The 26,023-nt window shown below is 36.4% G+C and overlaps 4 protein-coding genes and 1 pseudogene across 4 annotated transcripts; 2 read left to right on the forward strand and 3 right to left on the reverse strand.

Moving 5' to 3' along the window:
• The first annotated feature begins 488 nt into the window (after positions 1 to 488).
• On the forward strand, positions 489 to 1,090 carry LOC140826007 (hydrophobic protein RCI2A-like). The gene is made up of 2 exons (XM_073188087.1): positions 489 to 652; positions 737 to 1,090. Exons 1-2 carry the CDS (start codon positions 566 to 568, stop codon positions 863 to 865), a joined length of 216 nt encoding a protein of 71 aa, XP_073044188.1. The 5' UTR covers positions 489 to 565; the 3' UTR covers positions 866 to 1,090.
• Positions 1,091 to 3,502: 2,412 nt separating this feature from the next.
• Positions 3,503 to 5,435, forward strand: LOC140826697 (F-box protein SKIP1-like; annotated as a pseudogene).
• Positions 5,436 to 5,801: 366 nt separating this feature from the next.
• On the reverse strand, positions 5,802 to 11,437 carry LOC140826001 (eukaryotic translation initiation factor-like). The gene is made up of 9 exons (XM_073188081.1): positions 11,090 to 11,437; positions 10,376 to 10,447; positions 9,884 to 9,979; positions 9,601 to 9,810; positions 8,593 to 8,684; positions 8,154 to 8,241; positions 7,664 to 8,014; positions 7,299 to 7,541; positions 5,802 to 7,216 (listed from the first exon to the last, which is right to left on the reverse strand). Exons 1-9 carry the CDS (start codon positions 11,252 to 11,254, stop codon positions 6,188 to 6,190), a joined length of 2,346 nt encoding a protein of 781 aa, XP_073044182.1. The 5' UTR covers positions 11,255 to 11,437; the 3' UTR covers positions 5,802 to 6,187.
• Positions 11,438 to 12,653: 1,216 nt separating this feature from the next.
• On the reverse strand, positions 12,654 to 15,077 carry LOC140826003 (heat shock 70 kDa protein-like). Its single transcript, XM_073188084.1, has one exon. It carries the CDS (start codon positions 14,825 to 14,827, stop codon positions 12,869 to 12,871), a length of 1,959 nt encoding a protein of 652 aa, XP_073044185.1. The 5' UTR covers positions 14,828 to 15,077; the 3' UTR covers positions 12,654 to 12,868.
• A 3,178-nt stretch (positions 15,078 to 18,255) lies between these two features.
• Positions 18,256 to 23,969, reverse strand: LOC140826004 (AUGMIN subunit 8-like). Its single transcript, XM_073188085.1, is given in 8 exon segments — positions 18,256 to 18,991; positions 19,467 to 19,574; positions 20,603 to 20,692; positions 20,762 to 20,878; positions 21,916 to 22,035; positions 22,480 to 22,527; positions 22,530 to 23,734; positions 23,849 to 23,969. Coding segments are annotated over 7 exon segments (1,461 nt in total). The 5' UTR covers positions 23,454 to 23,734; positions 23,849 to 23,969; the 3' UTR covers positions 18,256 to 18,937.
• Positions 23,970 to 26,023: the final 2,054 nt, after the last annotated feature.

Below are 26,023 nucleotides of genomic sequence, written 5' to 3' on the forward strand. Positions count from 1 at the left end.
TCCACATTATCCTATATAAAAAAGTTAATGAATACACGGCATTATTTTATTTCAATTTCTAATCCCACAAAACAACTTATTTACTTAAAAAAAAACATTTTTATAACATTATATTAGGACTCCACGGCAGATAACAAGTGCGTACGAAAGAAAAAAGTATTTGGGTAAAAAATTGAAATTTATATTTATTATTTTCCTACAATTTTGGTGGGTATAGTAATTTTAAATGTTAGATGTTCATGATAATTGTAATAAATGAGAATCGAGATATCAATTTTAGAACTGAATGTATGTCGTTTTAACAAAACTCATATTTAATTATAACGATATAACTTTAACATTTTCAGTCATATAACCGTAATATAATTGTTACACAAGTCATTATTATAATGTACAAAATTTTATATTTAAAAAAAAAAATTAAAATACCTCAAATTTATATTAAAAAAATAAATAGATAAATCAAATATTTAAGTATAACCTGTAAACCGCCACCTAGCATCACAACCTTAGCTGTAAGATCTGTCTCTCAAATCCAGAAACAAGAAACTTCGGAGCTCCAGAAATGTCGTCTTGTGCAACCCTTTGCGAAATCCTCTTCGCGATCCTCCTCCCGCCGCTCGGCGTTTGCCTCCGATATGGATGCTGCACTGTAAGTTGTCGTGGTACCATCAGATTCGTTCCCCGAAAAGAAGTCAATTGATCCAATTTGTGCTTTTATTGATTGTTTGAACAGGTGGAGTTCTTGATTTGCTTGGTTCTGACCATTTTAGGGTACATTCCCGGGATTATTTATGCGCTCTACGCGATTCTTTGCGTCGATTCCGAAAATGTCCGTGGAGACCAATATCAGCAGCTTGCTTAGTTAGTGCACCAGCCCTCTTGTTTTTCGGGTGGTGTGATGATGTTGTCGTGATATTTATGTATTTCTGTGTTATTTATCGTCGGAGTTTGTGACTTGCAAACGATTATGCTTTCTGAGTTTATTGGAATAATTGTGGATCTTGGAGCTGGGCATCTTCTGTCGACATTTGTGATGATTTTCCATGTTCAATTCGAGATGTTGAAATGGTGAATGTGTTTTTACTCATTATTTTAGTGTTTTTCTCCCAGCCTCTATTAAATCCTGAAAAGTTTTATCTTTTGCTTATATTTGTTCAGTGGGTGAACCCTTAGGCTAACTGAAACTCGAGTTGATGAGCTCAATCTTGAGACTGCAAAATTTTGGGTGTATTTGGTGATACTTCTGGTAAACATTTCCTTGGAAATGCGATCCTAGAAGTCGAGTTGGGGAATGTGATCTATGTTTCCTTGTTTGGTGATGTTATTGGTATTTCTGGTAAAAATTTCTTTGGAAATGTGCTTCTAAAATTTGAGTTGGGTAATGTGATCTATACTTGGATATACTTTTGAAATTAAACATTTATCTACGGATCTATCGGAAATGTGATGTTATGTGTTACTGGATAACTGTTGGGGTGTTTGCATCATTAATGTTATGTCTTTATTTAAAAAATTCGAAGAAAATAACACAACCATAGAATCATTTACGACTGATGAAAAGTTGAATTCAAAATAATGATTTTATGGGAGAATATGGAAATGAAATGTAAATGTGGGAAATAACTGTAAAATAACGTAGATACATTAGCTTATGCTTCAGACAAGGGAATACGTTGGTTTCCAGTGAGATCTTTGCTATGGGATGATTGTTTTGGCTTGTGTTTAGTTACTAAGACATCAAATATGATGTCTGGGTTGTCATACTGTTTAGAAAGCATTACCATGTGATAATAACAACTAGATGTTACCATAGTTATTAGAAGCACAGAGTGCCATAAGGTGCGTACGTCTCATGGAGTCTAGGCATGGTGCAAGGCATGCTATGAGCCTTATTGAAGTGGTGCGCCACAGATCATAAGATAAAGGAGTGATAACATGGATTTCATCTTGGATTCACCACTCCTACATCGAAGGTGAGCTTGAGAGGCGATATGAGTATTTACAGCACACCGATGCTTAGGGCTTCATGGTTAAGGCACACGCGTCATGACAGAGATGTGTATTAGCTTGTTTGCAATGGTAGTCTCATTGCGTCCTGAGCCTAGACGCATTTCCTTCGGGCTTTTAATAGCTATGGATGTAGCATAATTGTTTTAGATGAAATGTCACCAAGATTCGTAGGATTGGTACAAATATGATTATGAACTAGGAATTGAAGGCAATATATGGAACACTTAAATATTTTATGCTTAACTTTATTAACAAGTCTAGATGTAGCCAACTTGTGAAGGATTTTTAGTTTTTTATGTTGAATATTGTTCAGTTCGTTTATCTGCATATTGTTATTGCTCTTTGCAGTGTATTCTTATCACTTAATCGCCAACGCTTTCCCCTAAGTAACTATTAGGCAAATAACGTGTTCCATGCTACTGCTAGGATTCTTTATTTGAATTGTCAAGTGTTTTTTCTTGTCCAAACAAGAACATTAAGGCTGATTACGTAAGAACATCGTTGGCATTAAGACTTTGCAGCGTTGATTTGATCGATTGTTTGAACATAAATGAAGTCCAAATGACTGCTTATGTTAAAACACAGAAACAAAACTACTTGGAAACTCCTATCTATCAGAGGACAAAAATTTTAAATTATGAATCTTTTAATTTTTGAAATTGTATGGATTATGGACATCCAATTTAGTTCGAGTCAAAAACTTGTGTGAGACGGTCTCACGGATCGTATTTTGTGAGATAGATATATCATTTGGGTCATCCATAAAAAAATATTACTTTTTATGCTAAGAGTATTATTTTTTATTGTGAATATCGGTAGGGTTGACTCGTTTCACAGATAAAGATTCGTGAGTCCGTCTCACAAGAGACTTGCTCTTAGTTTATTGACTATGCCAATTGATTGATGAGCGCGATTGTTGAACAATAACTATGTTCGATTAATTTGAACATATTTGTTAATTTATATAAATGCAATGGTAACTGATATGGAATTCAAATACATTCATTCTATATTCGAATCAATTTTTCAAAGTTTATCCAAAATTAAATCTCTGCTACGAGCTCAACCTAAAACAAAATTATTTAAATAAGTAAAATTACTTTAAATGATAAATTAAATCCAAGTATATCTATTATTTTACTGTATATTAAGTGAGTGATGCCTGTAAAATATATATTTGGTATGTACAATGGAACTTATTTTGCCTGACCTAAATTACTTTTATTATTTTTACTTTTTTTAAACGAGAATAGATTATTTCTCGTAATATATATGTTTTGAGTAGGTCTCATGTGAGGACCGTCCTTACCCATATTCACAATAAAAAGTAATATTTTTAGCATAGAGATCTGTCTCACAAATATGACTCGTGAGACCGTCTCACACAAATTTTTGTAATATGATACGTTTTTAGCAATAAATTTTTTCCAGTTTAGTTTATATAATAAAAAATAATCATTCTACCCATCTTATTAAAATTAAATTATAAATTGTTTACACAAAAAATTTCGATACTCACTTCGATTCCGCCACTGACTTGCCGTGGTTCTGGACCCCCGAATTTGAGAAAATAATCGATAGGATGCTCCGATCCGTCGTTTTTTGGAGTGGAGGCTCGCTTACAGAAGTTCGCCTCAGCCATTGCGCTGCTCGTTCTCTGTCTTTGGTTGCTGAGAGGTATATATGTTTAAAAAATTATTTTTGGTAGGTATTTCCGCGTTTGATCGGATTGGGATGATTGGACGTCAGATTCATTTGAGTTTTAGCAGTTTTTGTACTTTTTATTGCGGATGTAATCTACAAAATTTCATTCATATCGGCTGCTGTGGATTGCATAACTTGCAAAAATTCAAAATTGCAATAAGAACGTACCCTGAGCCATCCATGATCCAACCCATTAAAATGGTGAATGGACGAGCTACACTGATAGATGGAAAACCTAGAATGATATTATAAAGCTGGATCTCAATTGTGATGCAATGGCTCACATTGTCCAAGAGAAGAAAAGGAGTGGACGACATTGGGAAATTTTTGTTTGGATATGAAAGTATTGCAATTTTGAATATTTATGGTCATTAGAAGGCTGATAAAGTTTGCATCAAATCTTTATTTTTTGTGATAGCTTGTAGGCTGTAGCAGCGCCGTTGAATAAATTAGAATGCAACTTTTTGAGTTCTAACTGCGTTCTTCTTTTTAGATCCTCTTTTACCTTTGAGCATCATTGTAATTATGCGATGACGATGCTTTATTTGGTTGAATTTTATGCATAACTAATGTTTGTTATGAGCAAATGAAGACGCTTGGTCCTTTTGGATTACTCGAGTCTTTTCACAGTAATGGTTAATGAACTGTTGCTTTTATGCCAACTTTCTCTTAGTTTTATGATTCAAAGTAAGCTAGAAGAACGCTTTCTTTGTAATGAGTGAGTGTCGATGCTGGGTGATTTTCTCAATTTGTAGCATTTTTCTTCTGTGTTCATGGTTTAACTAAATTTTAGAGCATTTCCTAGCATGTTACGCAGGGAAGTATTACCAATCTTGTTGTGGCTCTTCCCGTAAATATGTTAAATTACCAAAAAGATACCGATCACAATTATCAAATTCTTGTTTGTCCTTGAATTTTTTCCAGGTGCCGGAATCTTGAAGTTCTTTCTATCAGGAGCTGTCCTCATGTCACAGATGAAATTATGGCTGAAATAGCATCTGGATTCCCCAAGATCAAGGAACTAGATGTCAGCTATTGCCACAAATTCTCACAAGTCTTTGGCTACAAGAGGATCGCGTTGTTCAAATATAAAAATTCTAAGACGTAATTCAATGAATTGGCTGGACCCTTCCCAGCATATGGGAATAGTCCCGAAAGGGTATCTGAATGCGTGCTCGCAAGACTGAGATTCAGAAGCTGCTGCCATCTCAAAATTTATGCCTTATCTTTTGCATCTTGAACTTTGCTTCTCATAGTTGACAGCCAAAGGCCTTGCTTTGATTGCTGAAGGGTCCGCAAATCTGGAATACATTGATCTATCTGGATGTGCAAATGTGACTATTCGGGATGTTGTAAATCTGCATTTAATCTGAAGAACTTGAAACATATGAAGAAGCCCAACTCCTATATCCCAAGGTCCACTGTTCACGCTGAAAGATGTGGTCATTGGAATTTGTATGATGAGCGATTCCAAACAGATGTGTTCAGAATTTGATAGGATATCCATTGTGTCACTGCCGAGTTACTGGCGCAATGTGACGGAAAACTTGTGCAGTGTATTCCCATAATGTACGCGTGTAATTTTTTAAATATAATTCCATCTGTACCTCAGCTTCTGTCGAATGCTGTTTGTTCAGTTAGTGTGATTTGTGTCGTCCATTTTACTTGATCAGTTTTCCAAGAGAAATAACCTTGTAGATAAGCATTTTCTGCTGTGATTACTTTCTTCTCCTTTTTCTTTTTGTTTTTTTTTTTTAAAGATTTTGATGCTAGGATGGAACTGACATTCGAAAAGATAGTTATTCGAAGATGCAGTGGCTCATGAACCTAGTTCGTACAGGAAACTTGAAATATTTAATAATATATACAATATTTCTAATCAGGTTTTGTTCAAGACCCTACTTTACCTTTGCATATTCATACTCGGCTGCACTATCGAGAAAGTCAAGACCCTGTTCAAGACGCTGTCCCTTGCGATTTATTTATATACACAAGTAGAGATCTCCCAACCCCTACCACAAACATGGCAATTTATTTTTGAAAAATATAAAACAATTGGTTCCCAGACTTCGAAATTTCCGGAAAATCAATGAAATTATACCATCAGATTCTTTATAAAATTGTTCTTAGTAGCATATCATGATCCACAAATTTAACAAGTCGCCAAAACTTATAACAAATTTTTAAAAACTAGTCAAATACAAAACAACTGGGTACTAAAGGACCAATCAGTCTAGAGCATCCATGGCCTATGCTTTGCCACTTTCAACAACCAAAAATCTTTTTACACGGTCTAATTCTTTCACTATTATGGCCTCTTGAACAAAAAGAAAAATTAAATATACAGTTCCTCATAGCTCCACCTCCAACTTATTGCTCAACTTTTAATGTGACATTAGCACATACCAGAGGTGAGAAAAAACACACTGCCTCCAGGAGGGGTAAAAAGTTTCAAGCAACTGAGTGAGCTCTAAAATAAGCTCTCGCAGGCTGCAACATCCGAGAACTGTGAACCCAAAAGCTCGTTGCCAGCAGGGCCACATTTAACAGTCTTTATTGTAGCAGCGAATATGGCTTTTTGGAAAAAATCATCACTCACCTTTGTCAGAATCTCCTTCACGTCATTGAAGTCTAATCCTCCTGCTAAAACAAGTTTCCCGATAATCTCACCAAAATTGGCTGGTGCTTTTGGTACATCGATGGCTAGATCATCCAGTATAGCAGCGTAGAGGAGGCATCCAACACTGATATCCTTTGCACTAAGTACATTTTTGGCATACAGGTACTCCAAAAGTTTGGAGACTGGCTCCATGCAAGGTGGGTTTTTATCCAATCCAAGGGAGATGGCCGTTTCCACGACTTCAGGATGATAAGAAGGAGATTTCAATTCTTGTACACATTGAAGTGCCTCGTCCAAATGTCTGATACTAAAGTATTCCTCCAGAAGATCAAATGTTTCTTTCTTGAGCGCATCTTTTGATTTGACAAATAGAGCCATTGGTTTGTCAGTAACTGGATCTGGAGTCACAGATGGAGCAATTGGAGCCAGTCTGTGTGGAGCAGTCACATGAGATCCAGGGTTCATACCATATCCTCCATAGCTAGATGGGGGAGTAGGAGATGCACCACTGCCCTGCAAGAGGGCACTACTTTTGCCACCGGTGAAACCTCCGGTACCTTGAGGTAAAAGCCGCTGGTTCACTGAAGGGGATTTCCCAATTGGCGGCTGAACACGCCCAGCAGTCTGAATGGATGAGCTATCACCTCTTGGTGTAGATCGAGTCCTAGGAACTTCCCAGTTTCCATTTTCTATTCCCGGCATACCAGGCATCATACCACCAGAACCAGGGCGATTCATTGGGAATCCAGTGGGAGAAAGACTTCCTTGATCCCCAGAAGCAACAGCTCGACTATTTCTAATACTAGCAGTAGCACCTCGACGTAGCCCCAGATTTTTCTCAGCCTCGGAATGGATCTCCGTTATTTTTTTGGCTTTCACCTGGTAAATCAAAAGAATAAATCAGTTAAGAACTTAAGAAGAAAGGTATGAAAACTGTCAGCAAAAAAACTGTTACACTCACCTCTTCTCGTCGTGGAACCCAATTATTGGCACGTAGATCTAGAACATTGCGAACCATGAATCTCAGTCGTGAGGCAAGCTGAGAATTTGTTGACAATTCCTTCAAGCGATTGAAATATACATCATTGATGGGCTTTGATTTTTGGTTGTCACTGAGCTGTTTTCCAATGGTGTTGAAGAACTGACATATGGCCTCAACATTCTCCTCCGCGGGACAACTCTTGGTATCGTGTCCCAGCAGTTCCTGCTCAAGAAAATTTCATGCTATCATATCAGCTTCTAAATAATAAAAGATGGATGGATAAACTCATTAGACTGCTAGACATACAAGCAGACAAACAGATAGATAATGTGTGTGAGATTAACCTGAACAATGTGGTGAACAATTTTCTCAGGAACCATCTTCTGCTTCAAAAGTTCTCCAATGAGACGGATGTTTCCAAGTGTACGCAGTTTGAGTAACCTTTCTTTATCTCTTCGTTCTGATTCTTGCTCAGGAGCAGTTATCTGTGCAAGCTCTTCCCTCAACTTGTCAGAACCTTCAAATGCATCCTGGCAGTTATTCAAGAGAACCCGCTTAAAAGTAATTTCTTTCCCACCAGGATCATCCGATGGAAATGGAGGGAGCTTTTCATTTAGATTTGAACACAGCAACGCATACATAGGGCAAAATGTTGGTTCCAGCACAGCTTTGTCAAATATCAAGGAGATAACTCCCTAAAAGCGAGAAAAGAAATACATCAGGAGCTTGCATTAAAAGGCGCAAAAATAGACATAATGCTTAGAAGAAACTATACCAGCAAATTAAAAGGACATAAAAAACATAGTCTAATACTAATATCAAAACATTTAGGACCTTCAAAATATCAGCTGAAGTAATCCCAGAGTTGATCAATTGATCCTTCAGAAGATCAAATTTCTCCGGAGTCAGCTTATTCAGGATGCTGCAAAATATACGAGGATCAACAGCAATTCTTAATACAACAAGATTAATGCCTTCAAAGACTAGAATTTATAGAAGAAATCTATCAGAAAATATACAAAGAGAGTATCAGCTAGTAATAAATAAAAGAGGAACTTTTTGCCATTTCATTATATTATATGTTGCACAAAATTTTTAAAGGAACTTGATGTCAACAGCAACAAGTACAAAGATCACATCAGAGTAATCATATCGGTTTATGATTCAGAAACTGGATTACTTCAATCCGGAAAATTATTGAATGCAGCGAGTTAAAAAAATCTACGTATTCTACATGCAATACGTGCAGCGGGTGAAAATGGAGATTAATTACCCCTTCACTGTTTTTAAAACGCGTTCCTTTTCAGAAAGGTTCCCCCTTCTAGCAGACCATGGTACCTCAGCCTTGATAAGAGCAGGTGCAACCTGTTTCATAAGCCATACATGAAAATAAACAAAATAATTTGAAGCAACAGACTGCAGGGTGGTATATAACTGCTTACACACTCTCCAACATAACTAAGATCGCAGTTTAGTACACAAATATTATAGAAATGGCTCAAAAAACATTTCCAGCAGACATAATCACATGTTCAAAACTTTATGTATGACCAGGAAGTGCTAGAGAAACATCATCAACAGAGAAATTTAAAGTGTTTGCTTAAAGGGGCAGCCCTTAGAACATAATATCATAACAAGTTGAACTTTTGAACAAGTGTAATACTTTAAAGATTGCCACACCGACAAATGGACAAGAACAAGAAGTGTAAAAAACAAAAGAAAAAAGATAACTAAGCCTTTGGATAGCAATTTAGTCAAAAGTATTGGAAAATGGTTAAAGAACCCAAAAAATGACGCAAGCAATTGCTTTCAGTCAAACTTCACTCATCCAAGGGCAGTCTAAAATTAATTCCCAGTTATAAACAAGAACATTTTCAACGAAAGTGACACAAATGTCATGTACATAAAATATTCAGGTGAATATTAAGCATTGTTCAGACGAACTAAAATAGAAAAAACATAGGAGACACGATGTCATAAACCTTATTATCAGTCTTAACTCTTAAGTTACATAACAAGATATATGTAATAAACTCCACATCCATCTCCAGCACAAACTAGCAGAAGAGGAACGATATAGACACACGACAAATCGCACAAATTGGCACAACATAGAAGATAAATAAACATAGAAACCCAAATAACTATTGATTAGCTAGTTCACACTCTTATCTTGTTTGTGAATGCACAAATGCTAAAGCTTATTTGGTAACAAATTTAAAAAGGGAACAAAAACAGCGAGAGAATAAATTATGGTGCAATTTTAATGAAAATACACTACCCCTTGGTTGGAAGCAATTTGTGCTTTTGGAAACTGCGAGTTCAGCTGATCTTGCTTATAACGATTCACGCCTTGTTGCCTAGGGTCAAAATGGCCGCCAAAATCTTTTTCTTTCGCTGCCTCCCAGGATCTCTCATCTGCAGGCAATGAACGATCACGCCAGTCACGTTTGTCTGGCTCAGAATATCGACTCTGAACCTGATTTGGGAGCTGCACGTAGGACAATTTCCATTAATTTATATTCACAAGACATGGAAAGGAGAAACTAAACAAACTCAATTACATTATTTTCTCCTCTAATCCAACTTGGATCTGCACCAAAAAATTCAGAATCAACTTCTTGTTTGACTTTCAAAATATCCTCTGGAATGTTTATCACCTACATAAAAGCAATAAAAAACGTGAAAGATATTAAGATCAACGTCACCGCTAGAGCCAGATATCAACAGCAAGTAAATAACAATTTAAACGGTATCATTATTACTACAGAAAAATGTATGCTCATATTTAATGATTGTTCAAGCTTTTAATGTGAACTCGACAAATTATACATTTTTTATCCGTAACAAGATTCAAATGGCCCACCAAACCCGTAAAATTAATCATTAATTAATATATACATACAAGAAAGTTCGTTACATAACTGATTGAATGGATTCTGAAGTGATACTCTGACGTCGAATACTAGAATCATGCAAAGGAAATCCCGAAAATGCATACCGTTATACACATAAACGATAGCATCACATGTGAGGAGATCATAAATAAACCTTACCTCCCTTAACTGCAGTAGCTGGTCTTTAGTATATTGGACACGTTCACGGCCATCAAATTGAGACTCTCCTGTCTATTAAAAATTTAAACAGAGTTTCAACACTAGCATATAATCGGTACACAGTTACCTATAGAATTAATTACAGATCAAAAAGCATCAAGATACTGGGAATCTATTTGAGCAGAATAATGACATATTCGACCAAAAGTTATTGCACAAGTATTCTGTATAGCGAGGTTTCAAAGACGTAGATTTAGTCTCAGATTCGCATAAAACCGAGTTACCTACATTTTATCTGCACTATCAAGTGCCAAGAATGAGAAATCGACCTCAATCCCATCCTAGTCACATCCCATGATTGTAAAACAGGATCATCCATGTAAAGATCTTTACTTTATAAACAAAACTTTAATCCCGTCATTTAACTACCCAAAAGTATGTCTTAGTTTTTCCTAAAGCAAAAAATCTGTGCCACTTAATCCCACGGAAATTAAATCACGCGCGTCAAATGATTTCTTCACGGAGTGCACAATTCAAAAATTCACAGACACACGTCGATACCACCGGCTTGGCAGATGAACACAGACCCAAAAAACAAGCAGCAGAAGACATCAATGATCGATAAATTTGAAAAAAGTAAATAGAATACTAGCGAATCTCGAAGAGAGATTCAGGTAAAAATTAAAAAAACCTGGATCTGAAATAAAATCCAACCTTGAAGAGAGGGAGTGAAGTTGCAAGGTTACCACCGTGAGGACGCAACAGCGGGAGATCAGAATTGGCCGCCGTTGATGAATCGAAGCGCGGGCCCAATACTCTGCTACCGCTGCGAGTGCCACCACCTGGTCTCAAGCTCAACACCGACTGATCAGACTGCATAACTCCAAATCCAACAGAAAAAAATATCCACCGTCCAATCAACCACAAGCTTTCTTGCGAGAATTCTGATCTACGAAAACAGGAAAGATAGAAAGAGAGATGGATAAGGATTACTTTATAGAGAGAAAGAGAATTAGGGTTTCCTCTCTCTAATGGTGAGAAAGAGAGGAAGAAGACGTTCGATAGGAAGATGTATGCATATATATACTCCTAACACCGAAAAGGCGAAAACCCTTCTTTCGGAAGGTAAATATATTTCATTAAGGCAAACTAATAACATTTAATTAAGATAGAAGTTTATTTATTGGATATATTTTTATTAATATATGGATAAACTTTTATTACACTGTTTTACTAATCCCTTTTAATAAGAATATTCCACTTGTTTTTCAAAATAGGTTATATGCATGTATTTCCAATATGATATGTATTTCGTTTTTAATTTAGTTTTAATTCTCATTTTTCATAATCTATTTATCTATTCATCATCAATGTGAACATTCTATTAAAAGAGTATATTAATAAATAATGACAAAAACTTGTGTGAGACGATCTCATGGATAGTATTTTGTGAGACAGATATCTTATTTGAGTCATCCATGAAAAAATATTACTTTTTATGCCAAGAGTATTATTTTTTATTGTAAATATCGATAAGGTTAATCCGTCTCACAGATAAAAATTCGTGTGACCGTCTCACGAGAAACCTATTCATAAATAATACACATGCGTTCTTCATCACATATAGATGATATTTGATTGTGATTTTGAATGAAATGTAGATATTTGTGAAAAAATTTGAATGATAACTCAAATGTGAATCAATTAATGAATTGAATTATTTTTTTTATTAGAAGAAATTCATTTCTCATTACAAAGAATTATTGAAAATGGCATCATTATAATGTTATAAATAACATTTCATGACAATTTTCTACATGCTTCTGCCCACTTAATAAATAGAAATAGGTAGTTGGTAGTAAAAATTTTTAAATTTTAAACATTTTAAAAATAGTTAATTTAAATATGTCCACATAACTTGTACTACCACTACAACTTCTCAATTATTCTTGATCTAGGATCCTCGAGACCATTGTGATTGCAATATATGCATCATATATTATTATTTTATTTCCTTTTGTTAATTTTATTATTTTTTACCACTATTAAAGAATTTAATTTTGCTCATGTAGGCCTTTCTCTTTGAATAGCTAGCTATTTTCCCACATTCTCGCTCTTTATAGAAATTTATGTTATCAATAGTACTACTAATATTTTTGTTATTATTGTTCATTTATTTAAAATACTTAAATTAAACTAATTGTCGTAAATAATTATATTGTTTAAACTATTCATATTATTATTTTAAAAAATTAACAAACCAGATCAACCATAAATAGGACAAAACTTATTTCTTTATTATATTTTGACAAATATTTTCTATTATTATTCTTTATTTAATTAGTGTCGCACTCATATTCGCAAAAACTACCACTTACTACATCAACCGGACCACAAGATACAAAAAGAAACACGATCTCAACTAACTCAACAAAACTATACCAAGAAACCATCACTCGGAACATAGAACCATCTTCAAGGTCAAAGGAGGGCTCAATCTACCTCTTCTATCTTCGGTCCGGCGGCCGCGCCACTGCCACCCGAGCTGGCGGCGGCGCCACCTCCCGGCATGTCCTCGTCCATGGGAACATCCCCACCGCCTTGATACATCTTAGAAATGATGGGATTGCAAACATTCTCTAATTCCTTCAACTTGTGCTCGAGCTCTTCGACCTCGGCCAACTGATTCCTATCCAACCACTCTATCGTCTCCTCCACTGTCTTCTCGATCGTAGCCTTGTCGCCGGAGCTCAATTTTGACGCGAACTTCTCGTCCCTCACTGTGTTTCTCATGTTATAGGCATAATTCTCGAGCGAGTTCTTGGCCTCGACTTTCTTCTTCACGTCCTCGTCCTCCGCCTTGTATTTCTCTGCATCCTGCACCATTTTCTCTATCTCCTCCTTACTCAGCCTACCCTTGTCATTCGTGATCGTGATCTTGTTCTTCACGCCCGCTGTTTTATCCTCTGCTGTCACATTTAGTATACCATTGGCATCGATGTCGAATGTCACATTGATCTGTGGGACACCTCTAGGCGCCGGAGGGATGCCGGTTAGCTCGAATTTTCCAAGAAGATTGTTGTCTCTAGTCCTTGCCCTTTCACCTTCATACACTTGGATCAGAACACCGGGTTGATTATCCGAATAAGTTGAGAAAATCTGCTCTTTCTTGGTGGGAATTGTGGTGTTTCTTGGGATCAAAACAGTCATCACCCCACCAGCAGTTTCAAGTCCGAGGCTCAACGGCGCCACATCAAGCAGCAACAGTTCTTGAACCTTCTCATCGCCTTCCCCGGTCAATATCGCAGCCTGTACGGCCGCCCCATATGCCACCGCCTCATCGGGATTAATACTCTTGCAAAGCTCCTTCCCATTGAAGAAATCCTGCAACAGTTGCTGAACTTTCGGAATCCTAGTCGATCCACCCACCAACACAACCTCATGAACTTGAGACTTGTCAATTTTGGCATCCCTCAAACACTTCTCCACAGGCTCCATACACTTCAAGAACAGATCCATACACAATTCCTCGAACCTCGCCCTCGTAATAGTCGCATAAAAATCGATTCCTTCGAACAAAGAATCGACCTCGATTGTTGTCTGTGTAGTCGAAGATAAAGTCCTCTTCGCCCTCTCGCAGGCAGTCCTCAATCTTCTCAACGCCCTTGCATTCCCACTAATATCCTTCTTATTCTTCCTCCTAAACTCCGCAACAAAATGATTCACTAGCCTGTTATCAAAATCCTCCCCTCCCAAATGAGTGTCCCCCGCAGTAGATTTCACCTCAAAGATCCCTTCCTCAATAGTCAACAAAGAAACATCAAAAGTCCCGCCTCCCAGATCAAAAACAAGTATATTCTGCTCGCCCACCCTCGACGCCTTCTTGTCCAAACCGTACGCTATAGCAGCAGCCGTAGGCTCATTGATGATCCTCAGCACATTCAGACCTGATATCGACCCAGCATCCTTCGTCGCCTGCCTTTGAGAATCATTGAAATACGCGGGAACAGTGACGACCGCGTTCTTTATGTGATACCCCAGGAAGGATTCCGCGGTCTCCTTCATCTTTATCAGCACCATAGACGAAATCTCCTCGGCAGAAAATTTCTTCTCCTCCCCCTTATACGCAACAACAATCACGGGCTTCTCCCCAGGCCCTGCAATCACCTTAAAAGGCCAGAGCTTCATATCGTTCTGCACCGACGGGTCGCTGACTCGACGTCCGATGAGACGCTTAGCGTCGAAAACAGTGTTGTGCGGGTTCATGGCCACCTGATTCTTGGCCGCGTCGCCGATCAGCCGCTCGGTGTCTGTGAAAGCGACGTAGGAAGGTGTCGTCCTGTTGCCTTGATCGTTTGGGATGATTTCCACGCGGTCGTTTACCCATACTCCCACACAACTGTAAGTTGTGCCGAGGTCTATGCCAATCGCTTTATTATCCTTCGCAGCCATTACTAAACTACAAGAACACAGAGACTTAAAGTGCTTCACTTAATGAAGAGCGAATCCAAGAAACTTTTATCTATGAGTGCACGCAGAGAATCTGATATTCATATGTGTATATATATATATATATATATATATATATATATACACATACACACGTGTATATATTTGGATAGAAGAAAGCAGTAGAGATAAACTTGAAGGAGGTGGAGAATTCTGGAGGACAGTGGAATTGTTTCCGTTCCAAAAGTGCCCTTGAGAAGATTGAGAGCGTAGTGAAGTACAGTGGGATGAAAGGAGGTGTTTATTGAAAAATCAGGAGTTGGAATGAAACGATGCCGTATTGATGATTGCTGAGATGTCGAATTGGTAGAACGCATCCATGACACCTGGCTGCATTCATTCATACGTGTGACCACGAGTTAGATTTTGATATCTCGAATTCGAAAACTCGTCCCAAAATTTTATATTTTGATCTAAATAAAACATAAATTAATGGTCGTTATCATAATTTTTTAGAAAATAAATGGAATGTTTATGTTATATTTTTTTTATCATAATATAAATATATCGTATAAACATTTTTTTTATTTCATGGACATGACAAATTAAGTGTAATTTATATAGGAGGTTCTGATAGTTTTTGCAGGTGTGGGTTGGCAATTTTATTGAATTAATGAATTTTAATTTTCTATATTTAATTTTTTTTATTGCAATAAGTAATTATGTTAGAATTGTTTTTTCCATTCGATTTGGGTGGTGTGAAAAGAGTATTTTGTGAAAACTATGGCGGACCGAAATTAGTTATTACATCTTCAATTTTTGTTTGAATGAGTCTCATGTGAGACCGTTTTACGAATCTTAATCTGTGAGACAGGTCAGTCATACTCATATTCACAACAAAAATTAATATTTTTTTTTTTTTTGATCAAAGGGGAGGGGGACACCCAAAAGAAAGTGCCTAACTAATTGGCACTCTCCTACCGACACTCACACCGAGCTTGTCTTCTTCTATTATCTCTTTCAATCTTGTCGAAGGGACTTCAATTTCTTTCCAGCCTCTGTCATAATTGTGTGATGTCGAAGCCAAGAAATCTGCTGCTCTGTTTTGTTCTCTGTAGATATGCAATGCTTTGACTTCCCACTCCCTATCTAGTAGATTTTTACATTTGAAGATCAAATTATAAAGTGAAGAGCATGGCATCCCTTCTCCATGTAGCCACTTTACAGCAACCTCTGAGTCTATTCCAAGCTCTACTTTTTTATATCTCAGCTTCCAAGTTAGTTCCAAGCCTTTATATATTGCCCATAATTCTGCTTCCTCAATGGTACAGATGCCTATATTGTAAATGAATCCCGTAATCCATTCCTCGTTTGACTTCCTTAAGATCCCACCTCCACCTGCCTGTTTACCCTGAAATTTGACACTTCCATCAACATTTAAAGCACACCAATCATTTGGTGGAGGTATCCACCTGATTCTTCGATATTCATGTGCAATTTTGTTATGAGGTATAACTCTTTTTGTTAAAAAGGCTGCTTGCACTTCCAGATACTGGTCCTTTATCCACTTTGTCTTCATCTTGACATCCATCTTCTTATTCTTAAACACATAGTCATTCCTCCATTTCCAAATCCACCAAATTGCAATTGCAAACATACTGTTCCAGTGGAAATCAGTATCTTTCTGTGTGGCTTTAGCTAGGTTCGACCACATCCAATCATCAAAAGGGAGTCTTAAATTATCTTTATTCTTGCTTTTGGCAAGTAGCTCTCTCCAAATCCCTTTTGCCTCTTTGCATTTTCTGAAAATGTGGTCTACATCTTCAATTTCTTCTGTACATAAAGGGCAGTGACCCTCTGTAGTAAATCCTCGTTTGACTCGTTCTTCATTGCTCATGATCTTTCTGAGAACAACTAGCCATACAAAAGCTCGAACTCGGTTTGGGACCTGAAGGTTCCATATGGTTTTCCACCTGTTTTCTTGTCTGTTGTCAACGGAATCATTAACCATCTCATAAGCTGACTTTACTGTGAATAAGCCATTGCTAGTTCTTCCCCAGCAGCTAATGTCCTCAGCATTATCATCGTCCAAAAGGATGTAAGCCGCCAATTTGTTTTGGACATCAATGGCAAGATTCCTTCTATTGCTTTCCAGTCCCACCCTTCACCACTTATCCAATAAGCATTTATTTTCTTGGTCTGATCCATTGCTCAAGAACATTGCAGAACAAAAATTAATATTATTACATAAAAAGTAATATTTTTTCATGGATGACCTAAATAAGAAATTCGTCTCACAAATATGACCCGTGAGACCGTTTCACACAAATTTTAGCCTTTTTGTTTAATATATGTGTTAGTATATTTTGCAAGCTTTATGTGTTAGTATAATTTTTTTTAGTTGTAGAAGAATTGTTATAATTGAGTCTCGAAATTCAAATCCGTATCAAATTTAAGATCTTCGTATTAGTTACAAGTCATATACTTAATATAATTGTTTTTATGTAATAATTTGAATATTTTTAAACAGGATAATTAATATTTGGTAAGATTTACCATAATTTAGAGTAATTATATTAATTGGTTAGGGTAATTATTTACTTATCGAAAAGAAGAATATATTTTAATTTTCGTTATATATATCTCTTTATGCAATTATTTATTTTTTCTTCTAGAACGTATCTTTCAAATTTTGAAAATTTTATTATTTTTAACTGGAAGTGTCAATGTGCACTGTACACATGAAAGTGTGGTCGATACAAATCAATATTTCGTTGATGTCAGTCAGCACGACGTCAGAAAACCGACTAAAACTAAAAAAAAAAAACACATATAATGTAATAAGACTGAAATTAGAAAATAAAGTACCAAAATCACAAATATATAAGATCCACATTGCAATTTTCTTGATACGAAACTTCATCACTCTATCACATCATATTTTATAACGTAGTATAGATAATAACATACACGTAGATGTTAAAATCTTCTAAATCGAAAATGTACATAAAATACTTGAGTTTTTAAGAGAGCAAACAAACCTATGATGAAAAAAAATCCACCCCAAAAGATTGATGAGAGCCAGCTCTCTTGGAAAGGTCCCTTCCACTGAATCTATCTAATTTGAAAAGATTGCATTCCATTTTGTTAACTCAGATGCAATTAAGGTTGAGTTCTCGCTATCTTGAGGGTGTTGTTCTCAAAACAGATGTAACGATTGACATTAACTGATTTTTTTTTAAACAAGGTGAAGCTTGAATCTCACGTATTATGACCATTGGATCTACGTGTAGATAATACTCTGCGCGTAGAGTCTCGTTAACATGTACATCGGGATGCCCACAATTTTTTTCTCCTATGTCATAGAAGAAAGACCTGAGCCAAAATTCATACCTAATGAATGAATGACCATAACCTGGAAAACAAGAAAATTGTCCGTGCCTTAACCAAGACAAGGATGTTGACTATGAGTCAACGCTTTCTTTTACATTTCCATTGAGATTAGTTTTACAAAATAAATACATGAAGAGGAAATTATATAAGCTTGAGCCTGTGGTGGATAAAAGAAACAAGAAAAGATCACCTAACCAAACCTAATAGAAACTAACAATAACAAAAAAAAATAATGAATAAAACGAACATATCAGCTATACACACAAAGTAGCGGTCATTGTGGTCGAATCGGGCCTAGTGGCAAAGCTTAAACTGCAATATCATTAGAAGGCAAGCAAGTAAAATAACTTGCTCATCAATTGGTATCTCATCTGTGCTAGTCATCGAGGACGCAGCTGAAATTGTTAAAATCTTGTTCGGAAAAATTCTTGAACGATCTTAATCTGGAAGAGTCCGAGAACTTGAAGTTTTCTCGAATGTGAAAGGTGCCAAGAATTTTAACGAGTATCATCAGTGTTTTCTTCAAAATTTTGAATGATCCAAATCGAGGACATATCAAGAACTTTGTCCAGCGGGGTAGATTAGTATTTCTTCAGCTTCCTACATTAAAATTATGTAGAACTCACATAAAATTTGATATTTTTCCATTTGACGGGGAGCGTTTCCCCACAAAATCCGCTCCTGATTCTTGATACCAAAAAAACATCGATGCACCATTTCTCATAGCTTCTGTTTCATCTGCAGTATATGAGTCCTAAGGCTGTGCTCTTCTACCTGCCCAGGCACAGTCAGGCTCATCAATTAGTGCAAAAATTATGGAAGTGCATCACAAATATAAACATTATAGGAAGATGGGACAAAGCCTTTCATAGTTGTCTGTTTGGTGAACATCTGAGATTTCTTATCATTATCCGTAAAACTCTTATTGCGTAAAATTAATAGTGGGAAACTGGCACACAGTTGCTTAGCTGGAAGTGAGCTCAAAGGATGAAATTCAACCTCAACAGTTGAAAAAATGAGAAAACATAAGCTTTCTAACATCTTATCTAACATCAGAGAGAAGCTCTGAGCTGCTAACAAGGAAGAAAAATCAACTTCAGAACAATTATCACATGGCACTCCAAACTTCCCACGAGTCACCATTAGTACTCTTCAGTCTTGTCACACACACTCGCAATGAAGCCAATAAGAGGAATGGCAAAAGAACAAAACAAAATTTGATACTTAACAAAAGTTTATTTGTCCTCACCTGAAATGCAGCGGAAGAGCCCATAAGCGATTCATATTCATCAAGCAAAGCTCTTTCTTGTGCTGCTATATCAGCGAGTTCAGAAACCAAGTGATTCATCCCCTCCACCTATACATGCAATTGAAGTCTTAAAGGATGCTGATTTTGAATATGCCCCACATAAGTGCAATGAAAGTTATAATAGATATAACCAACTAAAAATCAAATTTAAGTTAAGAGCATACAAATGTGTGTAAACTGGGAGGCAAGGACTCAACAACACTTTCACTTCTATTCATCGAAAACGCAAGAGATCAAAATAGTACATATCCCAGAAGCCAATGAAAACAATAATACTCTCAATTAATAGAAAAATTATGAGGCAAAAAAACACTGGTGAAAACAAATAGTGACATAAAAGTAATAGGGTACGCCAACCAGGTGATCGAATTCTCATCTTCTCAACCTCCACTTAACCAGCTAGAAAAACAATTCTACAAAAAAATGCTAACGCTCTCTTTACCAAAAACCTGACCACATTTATTTCAGGGGTGACTGTAACATTTAAACAACTAAGTTATGTGTTGTTTCATTCATAACCCTAGTATGGTATTTAATAACAAGGTGTTAGATGACATAAGGACTATATGCCCCAAAATTAAAGACATTGAGGTAATTGTAGTGTCAATATTATTGTGCATAAATAACTCAAGGTTACAATGTTGAAACACTTTCTTCTAAAGTTTCAACTCTTTAAATATTTAGGTTGACCATGTGTTAAAACATTTTGTCACAGAACCACTAGCATTCAAGCCAAAAGAGAGAAGTGTGTAATAATTTGCAAGGCAAAAAAATTCCTTTCCCTATCCAGCTCGCTATGCTTCTAAAGTCGGTAGCTTCATTATATTAGCTTAGCGCAACTCAAATTAATTGATATATCATTCCTGATAAAGTCCCTCAGTTTCCCATCTAGAAAATGCACCCTCTGATAGAAGATACAAGCTTGAATTTCACTGTTTGTTGTCATAAATTCAACTTATGATACACCAACCGATTAGTTTTGCGGAGTAAGCTAAAGGAATAGCATGCAATAACATTCTCCCCCTCGTGTTAGCAAACAGTAGAATGTGATGGATACAAAAGCAGATTTCTCGGACCTTTGGAAGTACGGAACTTAATGAAGATCCCATCGCCTGCATTACGTCCACAGCTGAGCATACAGCTGCTTTCACAGTCTCAATATCTCCCTAGAAAATATCTGATTAATTAAAGTTTGCATCATTAAATTTAGCATCAAGGACTAGTCAGCTGGATACCTTTGCTCCTCCAGTTACTGGAATGCGGTTGGTGCTAGACTGCAGATCTTGGATGGCTGAGGTTAATGAATTAGTATGATCTCTTTCAACTGAAGCCCACTCATTAAGACCAGTCAACTGAGAGTTGAATTTGAGTTAGTGAACTTAGAAGCGGACAGTGTGCTACAAATACCGGTCATGAGGCCAAACAAAATGCAGCTGTATGCATATATCAGCATATTGTAGGAATACCACAATTAAAAAATACGATCAATTAAAAACATTTGCCCGTTAATGTGAACAGAGGCGTGTTTTAACATGCTGACAATATATAATATGATCATGTATGCATTTATCATCGGCCTATGTTAAGGATAAGCTTGTAATTATCTACATGATCAGCTGTTGCAGCCACTGAAATAACTGACAATCTCATTTCACAAACTTTACAATCCATCATTATTGGAAACTTCTCACCTCCATCCATTCATGAGATATTTCTTATCAATGAAACTCGTCTCTGTCAGACAATAGTTCTATGTAATAACATCATGTGACCCAAACGAAAAAAGATAGTTTTGCGTAATCTCATAATCTACCATATTCCGTGAGATCAGGTGAACAATTACCATTTGAAAGAATTTATTGATGTAAACTTGATTAAAAATGCGACAGTACAGCATTCCCTTGGAACCATGACTTTACAGTAGGAATTTTGACACAGGTATCAGTATATTCCATAAAATCGAGTTACTTGAATTCCGAATAGCCCAAAGGAAATCTGTAGTTGAATGATGCATGAGATGCTTTGAAATTAATAAACATACAACAGTCATTAGAATTGATATTATGCTTGAAAAAAGCCCAAAGATGTCACCAAATAGCAATTTCACTACAGTACAGACGATTAAAGTCACATGTCCCAAATTAATTTTTCTCGTCCTTCCATCCCTGTCAAAAATAAATTATCCTGCTCAAAGAAATTTGTCGTATTTGTGACTCAATATGATTTTCCAGATAAAGCTTGAGGTATATATATTGTGCTTCTAGAAACTAATCCATAAAGAGCTAGTGGCATTTGAAAGTAAACCGCATTGATTAAGAAATTGTCCGGTAAAGCAGAATAGGTTAACTTGTATGTCAGTCAAGCATCTTAAGAATTAGAGATTGATTACATTATTGTTCAAAACTGAGTAAATCTTCAACTGGAGGCTCAGCTGCTGGAGATCAATCCTTTTCGCTACTACCGAGTCTAGCATATCTACAGTTGTCCTCCACACACTATACAGCATATCCTGAATCATCAAATCAACTCATGCACGTATAAATGGATAAAGATGTGTTTGATTTAAAGAAGAAGAAGAAAACGACACAGCCGCCATCACAATTTACTTTAGCTCATAAATTTCAGATTTATAGCTAATATCTAAGAGAAAAGGTAAGCAATAAAATATGCTTATGAGGAGATAAGAAATCTTGTATATAAAATGTCACAACACAGAAGATTATCTTGTACATAAAATGTCACAACACAGGAGATAAGAAATCTTGTTCATATAAATACAGGAGATAAGAAATCTTGTGCATATAATGTCACAACCACCACGTCAGCAATTGCACATAAAAAGAAGAATAAAAAATTTAACTTAAAATGGATATTAGAAAATATCAAAATAACATATTCAATGTATTTGAAACAGTTAAAAGGCACGCTAAAATTTCAGTTGATAGTCTCAAACCTCTGCTTTTACTTTTTGAGAATGCAATGCAGCATCAGTTCGGGCGTTTGTGCATATCGCCATTGCATGTGTCTATTATATAACAAGCGCAACTGATGAACATCTTCAATGTGATTTGCAGCTTTCTTTCCTTTCTTAACATCGACCATGAAACTAAGAACAGAAGCAGAACTCTGAGGTTGTCTGGATGGACTGGATGGTCTAGCCTGAGAAGGACTTGGTGCCCTAGAAGGATTGGTACCCTTAGTTCTAGATGGACTGACCCCTCTAAAAGAGGGCGAGGGGGATGGAGGGCGTGATCTAGGATTTGTCACAGACTGAACTTTTGTTGCTGAATTCAACAATAGTGTTCTATCTGATAAGCTTGAAGAGCCAAGCTTTTGTTTACTCAGGGAACTGGCATCAATTGAACATCTATTTCCGTTATCATCACTGCATAATAGCATTAACAAATCACTGGAAGATTTTTGTAAAGGTTTGCTTGCCCCATCCAAAGATAACCTCCGAAGGGAAGTCAGACCCGTGCCTGAATGGGGTAAAGATGAATTTCTGTTAATTCTATCCGTCAGATCAATGCTTCTATTCAAAGTGCCGGAAGACACTTTTCCACCGATTCTGCTTGGCCATTTATGCTGATCGACTAAGCGAGTATGTAGGGTATCAACGGGTTTAGAGTTCTCAGATTTATCAAAATTCTTTCCTTTCATTGGACTGCTCTTCCTCTCCGGTGCGGGCTTTCTTGAAGCAGGTGTTGTTTCAGCTTGTTTACGAGTTATATTAGATGATGGTCTCAGAGTACGATCGGTGAGAGTATGAGATACTGGTTTTTCTTTCCTGCTAGTAGGAACAGATATTGTATCGGATTGAAAAGAAACACTGAGACTCCGCATTGTAGATGGCCATAAAGACTCTGGCAATCTACTGCCCACTACTTTTTTTGACGCCAATAGCATTTGTGCAGATGTATCCTGCATTGGTGTTGATGGAGTTGGACTGGGTGGTGATGATGGTCTAGAGGGGCGTTTTCTTTCAGCTGAAATAGCTCTTTTTGGTGCCAATACTGTTGAGGTTGGTGATGTTCTACTGGCATTAGGTGAAGGGCAGCGTTTTGGTCCATTGGCTGCAGAGAGTGTAGGTGACCTATACCTAGAACTAACTTCTCTGGTTCGAGAGAGATGGGTGGTTTCATTCTTGTTATCAGCAGGAACTGGTGGTGGTCTCGATGTCTCTGTTGTAGATTGTGTCTGCAGTGCTTCTGATTCACATACATCCATAAATGCATCACATTGATGTCCCGTTTCACGCACTATTTACCACTATAAACATATTTTCAATAGGCTTTCACTTAAGCTAGTTAATCTATTCTTACTTGCACCACTCGCAATACAGGATCTCCTTCCCCACACTGAAAATCTGCCACCACAGATGGAAATAGAAAAGAAAGGAATCAGGAATGACAAAAAGGAAAAGATGCACAAAAGAATATATCTTTACAGAGACCCAGATCTCAATGAAGCTGAACTAGAAAATTTCAATCAACAAAGCTTTTAGAACCATCCAATATGGCCCAAATCCAGACAGATCCCATACCAAAGCAACAGTGTTGAGAGGATACCAAATGAAATGAAAAAAGGGGGGGAAGTAAAAATCACAATATAAGGAGAAAATACAGTAACTTTAGCCATCCCTCGGAGAATTGTGGAAGAGTGGGAGAAGAATGGGGGCAGAAAAGTAGTATAGGAAATGGGAGGGTGTAGGTAGGATAAGAAAGCCCTCTCTTTCTTTCACTCTTACCATTTATATTTTATTTCCCTTTGTTCATGGTCCCCAGCCTTTTGTCCACCCCCCCACCCCCCCCCCCCCCCCCCCTCACGGGAACGCCATGGTTGGTTGAATTGGAACTGCGTTTACAACAACTACACACGCAACACGCACACACATTCAGTAAAGAAACTCACATTTAATAATAGAGTTCTCTGCCCCTCTGTGCGTTCGTCCTTCCCACAACCAACTTTTCCTGAAAGGAATTCAGTGAAAATGATACCTTTAACCGCTCTGTCAACAGCATTGCCAGTTTAATTGCGTGAATACGTCTTACTTTTTCATAATTGCATTAAAGAAAATTGAATTCCAGAGAAGCAATAGTTAAATCAAAATAAACGTTCACGAAATATTAAAAACAAGCCGAGTGGAAAAACGGTTCAGATTAACTACAGATACCCAGAAACCCAGACAAGAAGGCCACGTGCAATTAGAGCTGATTGTCCTTCCCCATGAACTTACTGTACCATTATTACATATACGGATATACCAACAAAAAAGATTAATAATTTAATCACTATTAGCCACAAATAAACATGAATCAAGCATCATTAGGTGATTAAATACGTTCTGTTATATACATAAATGTCGGGGAATAAAGGCAGAAAATTTTTTGCGTTAACGATTCCATGTACTGATTATCTGCCTTCATCTCTCTTTATTTTTCACCGAGCTTTTCAAGCATCTGTAGATTTCAAGTATAATCTTCGTAAAATAACATTCACAAACTTAATAATAAAAATAAAAAGCAATCATTATCATAATCGAAGTCGGTGAATTACGTAAGATTTATTCAGATTCTTCGAAATCCTGCAAGCGGAATTTAATATTCCAACAGAATTTTCTCACATTTCTACTCGAAAAAAATTATAAGTCAACAATCCAAAGTACATCACACGCAATTATCCGAATTCAAACCAGTGCTGCACGCCGAGAAAATCAATTATATTCTTATAAAATCCCAAATTTTCATGAAAATTAAACCAAAAACATTATAATAGTATATCTGATGAACGTACCTGAATTTTCCGGCGACGAAGATCAGTGATCAGAAAGTTCGAAAATTTCGTAAACCATAAATCAACCCAAGTTTTTTTTCAGTATATTATAAATATAAATAAAAACGGATTAAACAGATTATATTATAATACGAAAATAAATAAAATAAATTGCAAAGGAGAAAAATTCAAAACGAGAGTTTCTGCTGCGGACGTTTTGAGAGAGGAGAGAGAGATCGTGGAGACGGCGGTCGAGTTCGCGCCACATTATTATATACTAGTTATTGTACCATATTTTTTTATCATATCGATTAACTTAAAGTAAAATTTAACAAATTATGTTAGGACTAAATTGATATTTGAATAGGTTAAAATAAAAAAAAAGAATTAAAAGTGTTTGTTGTAATTTAAAAAAAAATAAAAACAAAAGTGTAATATTAGTATCATATAAGGTAAAATTAGGGAAAAAAAGTTGATGTCTTATCTAGATAGTTATTATTATGTCCTTACACTTAATAATATAGTATAAATTTAATTGAAACAACTAAGTTAATTTTTCGTCTAATGAAAATTTTATAATTATGTTAAAATTAAGAGTTTTATAAAAAAAAATTATGAAATTTGTTTAACAACTGACTAAAAATACATGATGTTTTGTAGAATGACCGCTTCTCGTTTATGCAACTCAAATACTTTAAATTGTAAAGCAATGAGAATCGAACTCG

This window comes from Primulina eburnea, chromosome 3 (assembly GCF_022965805.1).
Source record: "Primulina eburnea isolate SZY01 chromosome 3, ASM2296580v1, whole genome shotgun sequence".
Taxonomy (NCBI): domain Eukaryota; kingdom Viridiplantae; phylum Streptophyta; class Magnoliopsida; order Lamiales; family Gesneriaceae; genus Primulina; species Primulina eburnea.